General features: G+C 41.8%; 1 protein-coding gene across 2 annotated transcripts; it reads right to left on the bottom strand.

Moving 5' to 3' along the window:
- Nucleotides 1-4,134: 4,134 nt before the first annotated feature.
- IFT22 (intraflagellar transport 22) lies at nucleotides 4,135-8,816 on the bottom strand (the record flags this gene model as incomplete). Of its 2 annotated transcripts, XM_084250623.1 has the most annotated exons (5): nucleotides 4,135-4,283; nucleotides 4,861-5,063; nucleotides 5,333-5,422; nucleotides 5,545-5,621; nucleotides 8,778-8,816. In XM_084250623.1, 5 exons carry the CDS (start codon nucleotides 8,814-8,816, stop codon nucleotides 4,135-4,137), a joined length of 558 nt encoding a protein of 185 aa, XP_084106749.1. The 2 variants fall into 2 exon arrangements, with proteins under 2 accessions (XP_084106749.1, XP_084106750.1); XM_084250624.1 differs by lacking the exon at nucleotides 5,333-5,422.
- Between the last annotated feature and the right edge of the window lie 9,856 nt (nucleotides 8,817-18,672).

Genomic DNA, 18,672 nt, shown 5'->3' with positions numbered 1-18,672 from the left:
CTAATATAAGATTCTACCATAAATGGTTGTGTGGCATATAATGCAGCTGTAAAAAGAACAATGCAGCTCCAAGTGTAGTCTTATGAATGCCCAAAATAAAAGAGTGAAAAAAGGAAGTTGTAGAAGAGATTCCTTTGTTGCTATCTCCATGTTTATATGTGCTCAGGCTGCCGGCAACAAAATACAGAGAAGTGTGGGGCTCTGGAGAGGGGACTGGGGCTCAGGGACAGGAAAGATGGGAGACTTTGTCATTGAATTTCTCTTGTAACTTGGGTGTCTGTGGCCTGTTAAAATTTAAAACACCTTTCTTCAAAGACTTAGAGAGACTCTGATAGTTCATATAGATGACAGCTGCAATTTTCTATTGCACTCTTGGATCATCCTTAAAAATCAGATAAAATAATTTTTTAAGATTATTTATTTATGCATACAAGAACTGGGATACAGGCTAGAGGTGCGGGGAGTGAGAGGATTCACCAGAGACAGAGTGGGGAGCAGAAGAGGCAGACTGACGGAAATACACTGCCGAGGGGAGCAGCAGGTGAAACAGGAGAGGTCTGTTGCGCCATGTGGGTAGCTCCCTGGCTGGGGATCGAACTTGTGCTGCAGTGGCTGCGGATAGCTTCATAGGTTGCGTCTTAACCCCTTGCACCACCAGGGAGGCCCCAACATAATTTTTGTTTTGGGGCTGTGTTTTGCAAGCTCTGTGATTATTACTGCAGTTATTATGTAAAGATGATTTGCTTCAGTTCTCATTAATGTTGTTTTGTGTTTCTCACATGTGTACCAGCTTAGGGCAGGCTGGGGAACACAAAGGCTATCCTGCACTTATATTGAGCTCACAGATAATCCAGGCAGTATACTAACAGTTGGTGATCATTCAGTCTCTATTTACCAGGGAATCGTCATTACCTGCAAAAACCTGTCTCTCAAACAAGCTGTCCACAAGCTACATCTCAGCCCTCCTCACAAACAAATTTATTCATCTCTCTTAAGTGTCTCCCCTCTCCTTCAACTCTAATTTGGAAAGATCTATGTCTAACTTCTTATCCCATTACTGTATTTTCAGGTTGATTATGTTAAGAATTACAAATATAAATATTGTGAATAAAAATAACTCTTAAGATTATTAAAACAAACTTGCTTATACAATAAGCTACAAACTCACCATCTTTGGCTATTTTGAGCATTCTATCTATGGACCACTTTTACAGATTAGGAACTATGACAACAGAACACGTTTTATAGGAAGTAATACTCAAGATTAAATTCCTCTAAGATAATGTAAAACTTTTTAGAGGATATATATGTATTCCACCTTCCCATCTGATCTGGTGTCCAGATAACAATGACATATAAATCAAAATCAGATCTTGGAGAAGTTAAATGCTAATATTCCTCAAAAACATCCTAAGTGAATTGCCACTAATGTTCCTAGCAAATTATTCAGAATAACCAATAGAAGAATAGATAAACAAAATGTGGTCTTATCCATACACTGAAATATGATTTAGCCTTAAAAAAGAAGGACATTCTGACCCATTCTCCAATGTGGATGAATCTCTAAGTTACTATGCTCTATGAAATAAGTCAGACATAAAAGGACAAATTCTGACTGATTCCACTTATATGAGGTCCGTAGAGGAGTCAAATTCATAGTGACAGAGAGTAGAACGGTGAGTGCCAGGGGCTGGGGAGAGGGGATGAAGAGTTAGTGTTTAACAGGTGCAGTTTCACTTAGGACAAAGAGAAAGTTCTGGAGAAGGTGGTGGTGATGGTGCACAACAATGTGAATGTACTTCATGTCCCTCAACTGTACACTTGAAATAGTTAAACAATAAATCTTATGTCATGTACATATTTTACTACCACTTTAAAAATCGTAACACTATTGTTAAAATTTTAAAAAATATATCGTAAGTGATCAGATAAACTTCTTGTAGGTTTATAATGAAAATATCCATTGCATTTCATACTATTGTAACAGGGGTAATATTTTGAAAATATTCATCTCCCATATTCTTGATTCCCTGAAAATCATGTTTTTCTCCCAGGAAACAGCTGAGAATGGATAGACCAGCCAGATACATTGCATCCTGGAAGGAGGGAAGACACAGCCGGCTCACAGAGATGAGCAGGACCAGCCCAGCCAGGATGGGGCAGAGTGAGCCTGGGCACCACAGTTCTGTGGGCAAAACATAGATCATGGGCCTTACCAGGGCCAGTAGGGTGGCCAGTGACCTTGACAGAAGTCAGGGAGGAAGCCGGAGGACCTGCTTTTGGCACAGCTACCCTACCCCAATAAGGGCAGACACTGTCTAGGCACCCTGACACCATCTTAGAAAGAAGGTCGAGGAAGTAGATTGTAACCTTGAATTGATTAAATATTTATCCCAGAGACTGATCTAATCTGAAAACTTTTGAACTATAAGAGGTGGACATACAGCTGATTCTATCATTCATGCCACGGACACTGGATTAGTATGTAATGAACCATTCTTCCTGGTGCTAATACAGGCTCAGGTTTCCTCAAGCCTCTAATCACAATGTCATCTACCATTAATATATAACCTTGTTTTATGTGTACTTTTGTCTAAAGAGACCTATTTAATATGTGTTGTTGATCCACTGACATTGAACTCATAGCCAACAGCACATAACTCACACTGGAATGAGGCTTATCTCACACAAGTATTTTCTCCAAAAGGCACATCATAGCCTTTTTGCTCTGAGGGTCACTAGACAGCACTTGAACACTATATCGGGGGTCATTTGGAAAGGCAGTCAGGAGAATGTGATCTGTTGACCTGAACTAGACCCAAACTGGAGAACTCTCACTCCCTCTCCTAGGAATATCTGTTTCATTTGCTCTCTCTGCCCATAAACTGCCCCAAGGACACAGCCTTGAGAAAATGTGCTGTGATGGGTAGTTTTTTGTTGAGATGTTCTGAATTGTGTATGTTTGGACTGAACTAAGGCTTACATAAAAGTTTTGAGATTTGGTGGCGAAGGTGGGAGCTGGGAGGTTATAAAAAATTGCTGTTTCATGGTCACTCAAGGCAATCTTTGTAAATAAGTTCCCTTGCTCATTAAAATTGCTATCATTCTAGAATATTCTGCAATTTTCTTCAATTTCTCCCCGGCCTCTGTGCACAGGGACTAATTTGAGATTATATCCAGGAAGCTGGGAAGCTTACAAGGTTTTGACCCAATAAAAATACTAACACAAGGCACAAAAATGGGAAAATGTGGCACTAAATAGATTAAGGAGACATATTTAATATCTAGCTGAAACAAGACGGCACAGTGTCACCTTGTTCTGCCTCAGCTGGGGACATGAGTGGCCATGATTCAGATTTTGTGCTACTCTTAATAACTGTGGAAGTTCTGTGATTATTGATTTGGGGGTTACAAATTTCAGCAACTACACGAATTTACAGACAGAATCCATGAATGAGGGTCGATTGTAACTTTGTTTGGCATCACAAAGACTCCAGGTCCCCTCATTATCCAGGGAGATGGAAACATGAGATTTAGCCCAATTATAGAAAGTGATAAATCTATTATTTTTTTTGCATATGCAAGGAACAGCAGTTATTTGCATATTCGATGTACAGTTTTTGACTCTGCCTCATTCTTACTTAACAGAATAGAATGGAACTCTGTGAGGGCAAGGGTTTTTTCTGTTTTGTTCATGCTGTTCATGGTGAGAAGCTCAAACAGTATAGCACATAGTAGATGCTCAACAAGTTGGTATTTGTTGAATAAATTAAGGAATGAAAAACACTCAAACCAATAATCACAGATGAAGCTACTTTTGTATCACTGGGCTATGACAGTTATAACTATAATTATCATAACAATATATATGAAGCGGGGGGAACCTTCAATTTTCCAACTCTTGGGAGAGATCTGGAGCAAAGGAATCAGAATTTGACAATAGAATTTTCTCAACTGAACAAAGGACGGAGAATAAGTAGTGTGAGTCAACACCCTGGCTGACTGATACCTTTCAGTAGGAAACCCTCAGGGTCATGGTGAGAAGAAAACATCAGTAGCTGGGTAAGATTTGAGATCTGCTCTGGGAAAGAGGCTGACCTTTTTCAGGATGTGGAGGAATTGAGACAAAGGAAGTTAGGTGATAATTGACATCTCTTCCCGGTCTCTGCTCTCAGATATTGAGTTGATTATGCTTTTTAAATATTTGATGAATTCCATCCGAATCTCTTCAGGATCATCCTCAAGATTCGAGTGCACTAGCTTCAGCCTGTTCAAAGGTGGCGCTTAAAAAGCAAAGTAAAGTAAATTAGACATATACTTTGAATAAGGGCCATTTCTATCCTCAAGTGATCAGAAACTTATAGATGCCAATTTGTTAAAACTTTCTAAGTTCCCAAAAGAAAGCTGTGTCTTGTTTGACAGAATTTAAGAGGCCAGTTTCATCATACTGCCACTTGGCAATAGGATATTACTCTACAAGACATTCCTGGGTCCTCTTTGTTCTCATACCAGAAAGGAAAAAAATTCTGAACACTGTGAGTTGTTTTCCATGCTCACACTGTGATGGTGGGTGTCACATGCAAACTGGAGGTTCGCCTTGTCCCTGATAATACTGCTGAGTGGCTAAAACCAGGCATTTTCCCCTTAGCATCTGGCTGCTTTTAGAGCATCTATATCTTGGCCTGGATGGTAAGACAATTCTTCCAGCCTGGCAATTTTGATTTACATCATAAGAAAAACAAATGCCTAGGACACAGGAGGTGCTTAATAACTGTTCATAGCTGCTGGTTTCCAGACACAGAGCAATGTACAAATACTGAAAACATTTAAGACAAAAGCAGAAAGATCCGGTCTCCTTACACAAAGACAGGTTTCCTTTATCACTTCCTGAGCCTGGTTTGTGATGTGCAATTAACAGGCACTGGGTGTCCTGTAAGAACTGCTGCTGGACAAAGCAGGAATACCACATCTCTATTTCCTTCAGGTGGCTGGGGAGGTCAGCATTGAATACAATCACCACTCCGTGGGAGTCCTTCATCAGGGCTGGCCAGCAAGACTCGAACCTAGAGGGCAGAAACAGATTCAGAGTGAATATTCAATGGCCCTGGTTTCTGATGGTGGACTTTAAAAACAATATCTTAGTATTCATGAACGGATGGGTGACATCTCATTATAGCATAACCTAATCACTAAAGCTTAATGAGAAACATATGTCACCAAATAATTGATCAGGACCCTGATGCACACTAGGAGCCATGCCAGGCTTAAGTCCCAGGTGCCTGGTGGCACCATTGAATCATTGAGGAAACAAACCCATCTTAAGGAAACGTACTTTTGATCGCCACCGCAATCCCACAGTTCAAATTCACACCCTGTGCCTTTGTTGTTGCTGGTAACGTGTGGATTTTCAAATTCCAGGATCCTAAAAATAAAAACAAGAGCAGCACCTCTACTTAGGAAATGTTATACTTTGGGTGTGACACCAAAAATAGGGGGTGGGTGATGGAGAGGCACTCTCTGGGACACAGAGTTGTCAGAGCTCACCTCACTCCTTGGGTTGGGTTATATTCTGTGATGTCAGAAGATTCTGTCAGGAAGTTGGCCAAAACAGTTTTACCACTCTGTGGATAGGGAGATGATAAAAGATATTTGCTGAAGAGTAGAAAAGTAAACCATCTATGAGCCCAATGATAGCTAGCTTATTAATAGTCCACAGCCGCTCCAAGATGCCAGGGCAGAGGGCTGTTTGGCTGGGTGGACCTGGCTGTACTGTGGTGGAACCTGGGGAATAGGGGTTCCAGTGCTGGCTCTGCTGCTGGGGGCTTTACCCACAGTGAGGGCCCCCACTGGCTCCCAGTTAACCTGAAAACAATGGAAAAAAATTGTTAGTTTGCATCTCTATTCTCACTTGCTTCTCGCCTATCTTCAAAAACCACCATCTGTCACAGAAATGAAGCCACTGAGGCCCAGAAAGGGGAAGGCAGTTCAAGGTCACACAGAAGTTCAAAGTCAGAGCTGGGTCCCCGGTCTGGGAACTCCCGTTGGCTGTGCCACACTCACATAGCACTGTTTCACTTCTAGATAATACAAGATGCATTCATGTAAAAAAAAGTTATGAAAAGAGCATCCTGACTCTTCTACCCAAAACATCCATCTGTTCATCCATCCCATTCCCTCCCCAAGGTAACAAGTATGATCTGTTTTTCAGATATTTACTATACATTTGCATCATTCATTTCATTTAACAAATGCTGTATATGCCTGAATATAAAACAAGTTTTTTTTTTCCCAAATTATTCCTCAGAAGAACAGGAATCTCTTGCATTTGAGTCCTTATAAAAATTTCTCAAAGCATGCCCTACTCTCTGACTTCCTCTATTTGGAACCACTGCTTGACTAGAAGGACCTTAATCAATGCCAGCCTGGGGGGCTTGGGACCTAACCTACAGTGGTCACGTGACACAATCAGAAGGGGAAAAAAAAGAAGGGGGACTTAGCCTGTGGATGTGGCCTCACAGATTAATATCCTTAAAAATAACACAGCAAGTGGTTATATTTATGGAGACTATGAGTATTTATGTGTAGGATAAATGAATAAAAGAAAATGGCCTGGGGTTATAGGGACAGTTCCTGTAGTTGGGATATATTTCCAGGGACAGGGCCATACTCAGATTCAAAAAGAGCTGCATTTAAATCACTTAGATGATGAGCTCTGACAGGTGATTCACAAGTGGTTCTACTCACAAAGATAACATAGGCTCATAGGTACAGATGAGGAGCTTGACTAAAAAGTGGCAAGAAGTGCAAAAATGGAATAAAAACAGCATTTCCAAATTAATATATACCTTAATGTACCTCTATATGTACCTCAATACATAAAAAATTATAAAAGTGTATATTTCATCTAAGCCCTTAAAGTTTATATACATTCATACACATGTGTATATGTGTGTGTGTATTGCCCAATGTACTTAGAGGGGAGAGTTCTTATGGGAAATGAAGAAATTGCATTAGTCATGCACCCGAGGTATATCTATCTACCTTTTTACCACAGGCTGTTGAATAATGATGAGGCAGTGATAAGCACTGGATAAAAATAAAGCAGGGTGATGTGATAAAGACACTGAATTGGGTGGTCAGAGAAGGCTGAATAGATGAAGCTTAAATGACAAGCCAACCAAGACTTTAAAGCAGAAGGAATAGCAAAGGCACTGGGGCAGGAAATAGGAACAGCATGTTAAAGGAATAGAAAGGTTGTTAAGTTTGAAAAGTAATGAGGAAGAGGGAGATATGAATATGCAGAAATGTGTCATTATTTTTACAGAAGTGTATTTTCTTGTTGAAGCTGGGTACTAGGAATTCATTGCTTTTTTTTCTCCCTTTGTTTATGTTTGAGAATTTCCATTTAAAAAAGATATCTATGCTTGCTTTGCTTTTCATAATTCTATGCATAGTGTCGTTACTTGCCAATTTCACTTAATAGTTTGGAGAGTTTTCTATGTTAGTACATAAAGACCTGACCTTTTTGTTTACCTGTTACACACTTTTCCAAGTAAAATGTACCTTACTTTATTTAGGCATTCCCTTCTTGGTGGACACTTCAGTGTTTCCAACTGTTCAACATTGTACACAATCAATGTGGAACACTGACAAAGTATTTAGTAGCTACAGTAGATCCAGAGACTGTAAATACCCCACTAAAGGGTATGCACATTTTAAATTTTGATAATCTGATCTCCAAAATAGATGTTATCAACATATAGCCCCATCAACAGAATCTAGGGTACTCATTTCCCTACAAATATGTTATTGTCTTAACTTTTCTCATCCAATCTGATGGGTAAGTGCCCTCTTTTTAATTTGTGTTCCAGTGACTGTGAGCCTGAGCAGCCTCTCATACTTAATTACAATTGTATTTCTTGTCTGCTATTGTGCAATTTTCTATTGAATTGTTTCTCTTTACTGATCTTTAAATGTATCTTGTGTGTGTTCTACCTATCAATTCTTTGTGTTGCATTTTGCACTTTCCCCAGGTTTTAACTTTCCTGCCATTTCTTCTGATGTCTTCATTTTTGTGTTGTGCTTATGAAGAACTCATTATCTCAAGATCAAAAAAGTACGTTTCCATAAATTGATCCACTACAGTGGTTCTCAATATGTGGTCTCTGGAAGAACAGCATCAGCAGAATGTGAATTCACAGGTCTTTTCAGGCCCGACTGAGCCAAAACTCTGGGGGTTGGACCTAAGAATTTATATTTTAACAATCCTTCAGGTGACTCTGATGCGTTCTTAAGTTGGAGAATATTCATCTATTATATCCACAGTTTTTCTTATACGTTTAGCTTTAGTCCAAGTGAATTTTATTTTTATGTATGGCGTGAAGTAGATAACGATTTAATCCCCACTACCACCACCTCCCATCTATTAATAGCTAATTGTTCCAAGACCACAGAATATTCTAGTCTTTCCTCCTGGCTTTCCTGTCCCACAGACATATTCCTTAGGCACAACCTCGGGTGCAAAGGAAAAAGCCGTGAGATTAGGTTCTGGCTCCATACTGTCCCTCACTACCTTGGGTTCGGGTTTCAGTAAAACCGGTCAAAGTCTGGAAGTACTGAGCTGACCGTGTGGCAGGGTCGCACAGCAGGTGGGCGCGGTGCCGCAGGGTTCTTGCTTCTCGCGGGCCTCCCGGCACCTGGCATAGTCCCGGGGCGCCCCGCGCTCGCCTGGGCCCCGTTAGCCACCCCACCCCGCGCCGCGCCGGCCCTGGCCTCACCTCGCAGGGCCCCACGAAGAGGATCTTGGCCTTGAGCATCGCCGACAGACTCCCGATGGCCCGGAGAGCCCACGACAACACGGTCCCAGATCGTAGCCTTCTAGGCGGAGCGGAAGCCGCAGCGCAGAGCCGGTACCTTTGTTTCCATGGAGACGCGGTGGCCCGCAGGGGCCGACGGGAGTGGGCGGGCCCAGGGTGCCTGAAAGGTTGGGGGCAGACGCAGCGCTCACTGCAGGCGGGATGGGGTTTTGGGGGTGCGAGGCGCAGGGAGAGGGCTGGAGGGGGAGGAAAGACCGGGACCCAGACTTCCTTCTGAGCCGGGAGGCCTGCGGACTCGGGCAGCTCTCATGTAGAGATGCGAGGGATGAGGCTCCGCAGGGAGCGGAATGGGGAGTCCCCAGCTCCTTTTTTTCTGCCCAGTTTAATTCTGAAAGCTCAAACTTGCCACGTAGCTGGTGAGCAGGGGGTGGAAACAGGCGTCTGACGCCTTGTCACTCTGCTATGATATGTCCACCGTGCGAACGGGTTTATCAGATCCCTGGCCCAGTTTGGAAAAGATTGGGCGGGGCCATGAGATTCTGGTCTCTAAAGAGATTCACTCACAGTCATTCGGCTGATCTGGGAGAAACAGAAAGGATAATTGGTGTGCGTGGTTCAGTGTAGTGCAGGTGTCTGGAATCACTGCTGCTAAATTGAGTCATTAGGTCAGCTTGAAATTACAGAGCCAGTCCAGAATCTCTGATGAGGCTGTGGAATGAAGAGTCTATGAGCCTAGAGTGCTGGGATACTCTGCCCCGCAAAGCACTGGTATGACAAGAAGTAGTGAAATAAACCCAATACTAAATCTTGCATAGTCTTTGTATTACAAAAATCTACTAACTGAACTCTAAGGAAGAGACTACCTCAATTCCAGGCCATCATGAATAGGCTGGTTCCATAAATAGCTTTTGAACCCCTACTTTAGACAAGGCAGTCTTCTAGATGTGGGGATGCACCTGTCTCTCCTGAAGCTTTCCTTCCAGCGGAGTAGATAGATATTGAGTAAACAAGTAAGTAAAAATATATTTTCAAGGAGAGACAACTTTAACTAGTGGGGAGTGCTATGAATAAAGATAGATCACCTAGGAGCTCAAAAGTGTGAAGGTGCCAATTAAGGATGGAGTGGTCTAGGCAAGCCCTTTGTGCAAGGTGACATTAAAGCAGAATAGTGAGTGAGGACAGAACTCAAAGAAAACATGTGAGGGCCTCCCTGGTGGCGCAAGGGGTTAAGCACCGCACTATGAAATGATTGGCAGCCTCTGCAGCACGAGTTCAATTCCTGGACAGCCAGAGAAACCCATACAGCGCAGCAGACCTCTCCTGTCTTGCCCGCTACTCCCCTCAGCAGTATATTTCGATCAGTCTGCCTGTTCTGTTCCCCACTCTGTCTCTGGTGAATCCTCCACCCCCTGCATCTCTGGCCTGTACCCCACCTCTTGAATGCATAAAATAAATCCTTAAAAAAAAAACAAAACATGTGAAAGACTTGAGGGAAGAATGTTCCAGCTGAACAGCAATAGCAAAGAGGCTGAGGTGGTAATAAACTTGACATGTTCCAAGAGTAGCCCTGAGAGCCCCCAAGGCGGTGCAGGAAGACTATGTGGGAGACAGAGGTAGGGGGTGCTTTTGGAGAAACTTGGCTACAGGAGTCCCTTAAAGCTGGTTTCTGTGTCCTTTTGAAATCATGTCTATACTTCTGTGAGCTCTTCCTTGCTTTTTGGCACCATGACATGCTCCCAGATGGTTGTTTTTATTAGTAATGCTTCATAACCATCAAATATTACACACATTCTTTTGTATGTATTAAAAATTGAGAGTTTCAAAAGTTCTATGAACCTCAAAAAGTTGTTCCTTCTCACACCTGGAAAAATGGGGAGTTTTGCCTTCCCTCTCTTTTTGGCATGAAGTATATATGTTGATCTATGGTTGGACTTTGGGAGAACCAGTGCCAGGTGCTTGGGGAGCTGCTGGGTTCAGAAATGGATCTGTCCATCCCCAGGGAGCGCGTCTACCTGGAGAGGCCCACCTATGTGGTGCTATGCACTTTGTCAAGTGCTTTTCTGTCTGGAGTCTCAAGATTCAAGATTAAAGCTATTACTGAAAGATAAATGATGAGTGATCTCATGGAGCCAGCAGTACCTGAGCCTTTACAACTACGCCAGTTCTTTCTTTGTAAAAAAATACGAAGTCTCCTCTGTGTCCAGCTGTTGGGTCCAGAGCCCGGGGGCTTCTTTATCCCCTGTGTGCTGTGTCCCTCTTTGAAGGGCTTTATTCATGTTTGGGTCCACTGGACCTAGTTCAAAGCCTGGTGCACACAAGGTGCTCAGTAAATGTCACATTCTTCTCCCTTCTCCCAATTCACATGTAAGTACACACACAGGCACGTGCACACACATACACATTCATTTACTCTATAAATATTTAAGTTAATGAATGTTCCCTTAGACCTTCCAGGGGACTTTAGTTTTTGTTTCCAGGTAAGAGAAATAAAAAATGTGACCTGCTTAATGTTTCTTGGATACATACACTATATAAATTTGGAATTATTATTGTAGATTATTGAAATACTTTGCTTTATGACTTTCATTTTAATTAGAAGAGGTTGACTTCAGACAACTTAATTCCCGGTCTTTGGTTTTAACGGGAGCAGACTGACATTGGCAGGGGCCAGGACTGGATGACCTAAGAGCAATATTTCTCCTGATTTTGTGACTCGCTGCAATAAAAGCTCTCACTTAAAAAAATCTTAAAGAAATATGTTTGACATATTTCAAATCCTTTCTATAAATTGTTGAAAAGATTTAATAAAACCGCCCGTCATAAAATCTTTAATTTGAGTTGACCCTTGATGGTCTCAATTCTTACACATGCAGTTTTTATTACTAAAGAATAAATTGTGGATTTCCTGTTATTCAGGAAAATAAAAATGCCCCTCAATCACCTCTTCACACAGCAGAGATTTGAATCTATTCAGTTCGACTCTCACAGATAGGAATGATCACCAAATGGTCTGCAACCTGGAAATATTTTGTTCTCTGTTAATACAGCCATCCCTTATTATCTTTTTTAATAAAGGACTAGCCAGAAATGAGGTTCAGCAAATTTGGTTTAGGGCACACACAGTCAATAAAGTAAAAATGATTTTTCATCAATTCCCCTTAGAAAGCCTGAGTTATGCTCTCAATATAAAAAATATTTCCCAGCAGATTGAAGATAAAACTTTTGGCAAAAACAATGAAACAGGGATGTGGCTTACCCAGGACCTTTTGTCTTCATCTGGCAATGTCACGTATGGAGGTTTTGGGGAGGCAGTTGTACAGGGGAAAGAATGTTGGTTTTGGAGTAAGGCAGAATTTGAAATTAGCTGTGTGATCTTAAGAAGATTACTTAAATTTGTGGGTTCAAGATGGTCTTCATGATTCTCACCTCTTGGCATTCCTGCGCTTGTGTACCCCTCCAACACTAAATAGGACTGGGCCATATAACCAACTGGCTATTGAGGATAATTCTGAGTCTGGTTGTAAAAAGACATGGTAGCTTCTGCCTTTGACTCTCTTCCATCAGTGGTTCCAGAGCAAGCCACCTGCCAAGTCACAAGGATACAAGGAGCCCTGTGGAGAGCTCTACGTGGTGAGAAACTGAGTTCTCCTGCCTGTCAACTGCAATCAATTCCCTGCCATGTGGGAGCCATTTTGGAAGCAAGTCCTCCATCTTTAATCAAGCCTTTGGATGACTACAATTTATTTCTGAACCAGAACTGCACAGCTCAGCTGTCCCCAAATTCTTGACCCATAGAACTGTGCGAGATAAAACATAAGTTTATTGTTGCTTTAAGTTGCTAAATTTGGGGGGAATTTATTAAGTAGCAATAGATAACTTATACAGAGCCTTAGTTTCCCATCCACTGAAATGGAGCCTCTAAAACAGTCCAAGGGTTGTTAGGAGAATTGAAGGAGATGAGACTTATGAGCAATTCAGTCCAACTCCTGGCACGGTAGGTGGTTGACATGGTAGCTATGGTTACTGGTAGCACTCTCAAGCCTTTATAACACATTCATGATGATTTTGAGTCACTCTACACCCCAAATCACGAGTTTCCCCACTAAAATGACTGCACCTTTTGAACACTAAAACTTTATGGTTTTCCTTTGCTTTACTTATTTTTTGAGGAGGGACATTTATATGTTTTAATCTATCAGAAATAAATTAATTCATCTGACTAACATATGATGTATTCCTGCTGAAGTTTCTTTATATGTAGCTATTTCACTGTAGCTGAAGTTAGCTAATTTCCTGCTTTTTCAACTTAGCTTGATTCAAATGCTGTGTAAAACATTTGCTTAAAATGAATATTATGTACACTGTATTTGCTATTGTACAGCTACAAATTACCTTAAGAAACCTTCATTTCCACACCTTCCACAACTGTGTTTTTGTTCAAGAACAAATTAGATCATGCAGGAGAGAGATGTGCTGGCAGTGCCTCGGAACTGCTGTGACGTGCCTGTGGATTTCTCAGAAAATCTGCACTGTGGAGTGCCAACCTTTATGCTTTCCTAGAAAGACTGACCTTCCTAATGCATTCAGATTTGGTGCATTGTCTCTTCTTGGGCCAGTTCTTGAACTGAAATTTAACCAAGTGATTCTAGAACTTTTTCTCAATAAATGCCATCCTCATATAAAGCTGTTTTAAAATGTAGGCTTTGGGTCTCCCCGGTGGCACTGTGGGTTGAGCACAGCGCTGTGAAGCTGTCCGCAGCCTCTGCAGTGCGGTTTTGATTCCCAGCCAGCCAGGGAGATTCCCTCATGGCTTTGCAGACCTCCCCTGTCTCGCCCGCTGCTCCCCTCAGCAGTGTTTTCGGTCGTCTGCCTGTTCTGCTCCCCGCTCTGTCTTTGGTGATTCTTCTCACCCTCCCGCGCCTCGGGCCTGTACCCCAGCTCTTGTATAAATAAAATAAATCTTTTAAAAAAATTAAATAAAATGTAGACTTTATTATTGTTCATGTTTGGCGAACCCAGTAGATCAGGAGATGATTGTCACTGAATGTCAGATGGTTACAGTTCCCAAGAGGAGGGTGCACATCACCCCATGGGGGGATCATATAGGGAAGCAACAGTGTCAGTCAGGAGACAGGTGGGGGGAGAGGAGAACATGGGCAGGAGACTTTTCTGTGTTTTCTGCAGTAAGGAATGAGTAAAGTCATGTTAAGTGGATTAGGATTGGCTAGTTTGAATACTATCAGTGGGTTCCAGGATGTTGGATGTCTCTAGTAGCTGATACCTTGCCCTAGAGTTTTTTTTTTTTTTTAATTTTTTTTTTTTTTATAGAGGCATGTTCCATTCATTTTATTTTATTTGTTTGTTTGTTTTGTCCATACATGCACTGGGTACAGTCAGAAGCGCGGGAGGGTGAGAGAATTCACCAGAGCCAGAGCGGGGAACAGGGCAGGGAGATCTTGGTCCTGAGTTTACCAGCCCCAAAATGGAGGTGGTTGGATCTGGACTTTGGAATCATTGGTTTGCATATGAAAGGTGTGCTCAGCAGGCTGCTAGTTTATTAGTTAACTTAAGTGTCAGTGGGAATTGAATAGTCCTGGGAGGGACAGTCTCTCCAGGGTTACCTAAATCCCACTGTTAAATCATCAGAGACACAGGTAATACAAAACCCATTACTTAATATTATTTAAATAATGTAACATGTACCTTTTGACTTTCAAGAAAGATAATCATTTTTATAGACTTTATTTTTGCCACTTGGAATGGACTGAAGTTATGTTGTCTTAAGGCCATATATTTAAAACTTTTTCTAATAGGTTGTATCTGGAGATCTAATTATTGTGAGATGGAGCACAGGAAGACTCTTTCAACCCTCTCATGGGAAAGCTGCAATCAGGAAGGCCCAAGTTGGAGAGGGCGCAGGGTCTCCTCTTGCCAGGGGGAGGAGAGAGGATGCCAGAGCCTGGGACCCCTGAGCTGGAAGCTGAATGAGGGAGGAGCATTGAAGAAAGAAAGTTCAGGAGACCCCTTAGTAAGTGGGATACTTTGATCTACTCACTTTCTTCCATAAAATTCAAGACTAATTTTGCTTTGCTTATGTTTATTTGTGTGGGTGTATGTTTTAAAATAGGCAACAAGTGCATGTAGTTAAAAATAAGGTTAGATACAAATTTATCTTTTTTTTAACTGGAAATGACTGTGAAGTTTGCTAATTTATATTTATTTTTCATTGCATACAGATGTCTGATATTTTTAGTTCTGTATCGTTTAAACTTCCTTCATTTGTGTAAATCCTTTTTTTTAAGATCATGTGTTTCGATCAATCAGTCCATTTGCAAAATTGGAAATAAATAGAAAAATAGGAAATAATCAAAAACAGTTTTATCTACACTGTGATGCTGATGACTGAAAAATTCTGTTACTTTAAATTGTTAAAAATGGTGCTTTAAAAATTTTTAATGATATGCAAAAATGCTCAAAATATAATGTCTGATTAAAAATAATAATAATAAGGTTAGAAAAAGTGAAGTTCTGAGGAATCAGTCCCGTTCCTGTTCACCACCTCTCTCACCTTCCCCAGAAAGAAACTGCTGTTTTAATTTCTCATGTATTCTTACACTATTTGCTCATATAAGCAAATATTCCTGTATGATCTTTTTCACCTTTTATTGTACAGAACATATCACACTCTATGTAATCTGTTTAACATCTTCCTCTTCTTCCTTTACAATGTAGCTTGGAGAGCTTGCCATGTTATAGGGAGAGAGTTCATCTTCTCTTTAACCTCCGCACTGTGTGATATTGTACTGGGAGGAGCTGTGCCACTTTAATTAATCAGATCCACTTTATGTACATTGTGCACATATTGGTGCTTTCCAGCCTGAGACTATTGTAAGCCATGCTGCAGTGAATAACACTATAGACATCTCATTTCCGACCTCTGCTGGTGTCTATGTAGGATAAATTCCCAGGTCAAAGATTAAATGCACTTTCAATGTGAATAGAGTGAAGTTTGCCAATATTTCCAGCAGAAACATTTCTATATTCTCTCTCAAGTTGCGCCATTTTACCTTCCACCATGTGTGATAGCTCCTGTTTCCCTACGATGTCCTGAATAGAGTCTATTATTAACTTTCAAAGTTCCCAAGCTAATATTGCCCATGGCTTGGGATAGGAATATTTCTTTTTTTATTAATTAACTTTTTTATTTTTTACATCATGGTTCATTTTTAAACAATATTTGCTTCCCCTCACCCCCTCAGGTGTAGTCCCCATAGAGTTTCCTTCACCAATGCACCTGTGCACCATCACCTCAGTCCCCTGTGCGCCTCCCTCCCTCCCTCTGATCCCTCTCCTGCCTCCTCCCCTGCAGGATGTCTCTGATTTATAATTGTCTGTTTTTGCTTTGTTGTGTTTGGTTTCCCTATATTCCTGCTATAAGTGAAACCATCTGATATTTTTTTTCCCTTCTGGCTTATTTCACTGAGCATAATTCCTTGTAGCTCCATCAACATTGCTGCGAATGGCATGAGTTTTTCGTTTTTCATTGCTGAATAATATTCCATTGTGTATATATACCACATCTTCTTAATCCAGTCATCTATTTTTGGGCATTTGGGTTGTTTGGGATAGGAATATTTCTGCTGGAAATATTGGCGAACTTCTATGAGGTATTTCTTTATTTTCCTCATTAACTGGTATTTCATATACAGCCTGTCCAGTGGGTATAGGTGTTCAGACATAGGTGAGCAACCACTTGACTTCAACAGGAAAGTGGTCTGGAAGGGGAGGAATAAACTTGACCATGGAAGAGGATGAACTAAATGTCCTAGAAAGTTCTTTATATCCTGATTATCCAGTTTGATGATAAATCTCATCTCAGTTTCTTCTTCCCTCTCAATAACACTTACATAATGGGGTCATGTTCTCAATCATTTGGTAATTGCTTTTCACAGAAGTCACACTTTGATGTCTAAGTACAAATCAACATTTCATGGACCAGTCTGCTTGTGAACTGAATGTGTAAGTTTCCTTTTCCCCTGTGTGACAGCCGTGCGGAAGGAAGGCGTGCTCGGGCGTGGAGCAGAGCTGGATGGCTTTGGCAGCAACTCTAGGAGACATGCTTTGGTATTCCTTTCTCACACAAAGCAGCCCAGTAACACGAGCAGACCAGACCCATTCATTGGCCTTAATCTCATCTGAAGTCCCCTCAGAATCAACCCAAATACAGTGTATTTCCTACATCACTTCTCTTCAAAGCACTTTACAACCATAATCTAATCCATCGTCAAGGCAGATTTTGGAAGGGGAGATGATTTTCCTCCTGTCCCGGTGCCTGCAGGTCAGGGCTGCACAGGCAGTGTGACAACGAGCAGAAGCAGGTTTCCTGTGGCTCTCGTCCCGTCGACCACTTCTGGGAGAACCCTGCTCTGTTGTGGCACCCGCCTTCTCTCTGAATCGCCTGGTGGAAGTTTGGGGCTATTGGCCACGGTCCCTGATCTATGAACTAAAGTTCTTCACCATAGCCACTGGGAACTCAGGCTTTCTGAATTTTGTCTAAACACTAGCAATGTGGCTTTGAGTAAGTGTTAGGTCTTGTTTGAGTTTCTATAAATTAGGAAGAGTAATCTGTATGCCATGGAATTATTGGGAGATAAGGTAATGTACATGAAGAAGTTTGACACATGACAGCCAGACATTAATTCATCCACTCAAAAGAAACAACCAATGAATCAAATAACCAATGAACCAGTGAACCAACTAACCCAAACAAACAAGCGAACAAACATCGTCATCACAATCAACAAGAAAATGGTCTGATCCAATCAGTTAGATGGCAGCAGGGAAACCATACAAGTCAGAGTGGAGTGTCGCCGGCCCTGGCTGTGGCTATGGTCAGTGGCTGTGGTCAAGATGGGCTGCAAGGAGCTTAGGCTCTGCAGCTGAATGACTTGACTTCCAAGTCTGGCTCTACCACTTCCCAGATGGGTGACCTTGGACCAGCTGCCTTGTAGTTCAGTTTTCTTGACTGTAAAATGGGCATAATGATAGCACTATTTTGCAGGACTGTTGTGAGGACAAATGTGCTCCCTCATCTAAGGATCTCGATTCAGCTCCTGGCACCTGGGAAAGGGCTCCATCGATGCCAGATTTTATAGCTAAATCTGCCCCAACTCTAGCACAGACTGCTTCATAGCAATGGTCTTTCTCCACAGGCATGAAAAACATTGAAGAAAGTTACTCACAAACACTGCACACTCGAATCCAGGGACAGCCCCGAAAGGGCTTGATTGTGCCATCAAATGTCAACCAACTAGTAAGTTACCTGCCCTGTAAATAGTAAAGGAGCTGCTATGTGGGTTGCCAGGAAAGTATTTCTTTCAATGCCCCTCATGAGCTTTTGGGCCGCGGCACAGCTGTGGTGCAAAGCCTGGGCTGCCTGTCGACAGAGTAGTTCATAAATCAGAGGTGCCCTATCTTATACAGATGGCAGAGGAGACTCATGTTCTGGAAGGAACAGACATGAGGTCCCCCTGAAAATCACATCACATGGCTTCTGTCATCAACTGTATAAGGAAAGGCTGGAGGGGTTTGGCAAATTCTTATTTGAAAAGAGAGCTCTTCGACCAAACCAAAAGGATTAATCAAATTGTTTCTGACAAACACCATGAAAAGAATTTAATTTGGATAGAAGAGGCATGTAAAAGCTAATAGGCATGGTTTGGCCAAAGGACTTGATGTGACTTTTAACATTCCCCTGGAATGGGGTGTGTAGCCAAGGAGATGCTGGGAAGCAAGAGACAGGACACTTAGGTCACCGAGTTGTAGTGGGTGGGGAAGGTGGGGGAGAAGACCATCT

The sequence above is a fragment of the Talpa europaea genome (genome assembly GCF_964194135.1).
Source record: "Talpa europaea genome assembly, chromosome: 12".
NCBI classification, from domain to species: Eukaryota; Metazoa; Chordata; class Mammalia; order Eulipotyphla; family Talpidae; genus Talpa; species Talpa europaea.
This window is presented reverse-complemented; position numbering and strand designations above follow the sequence as displayed.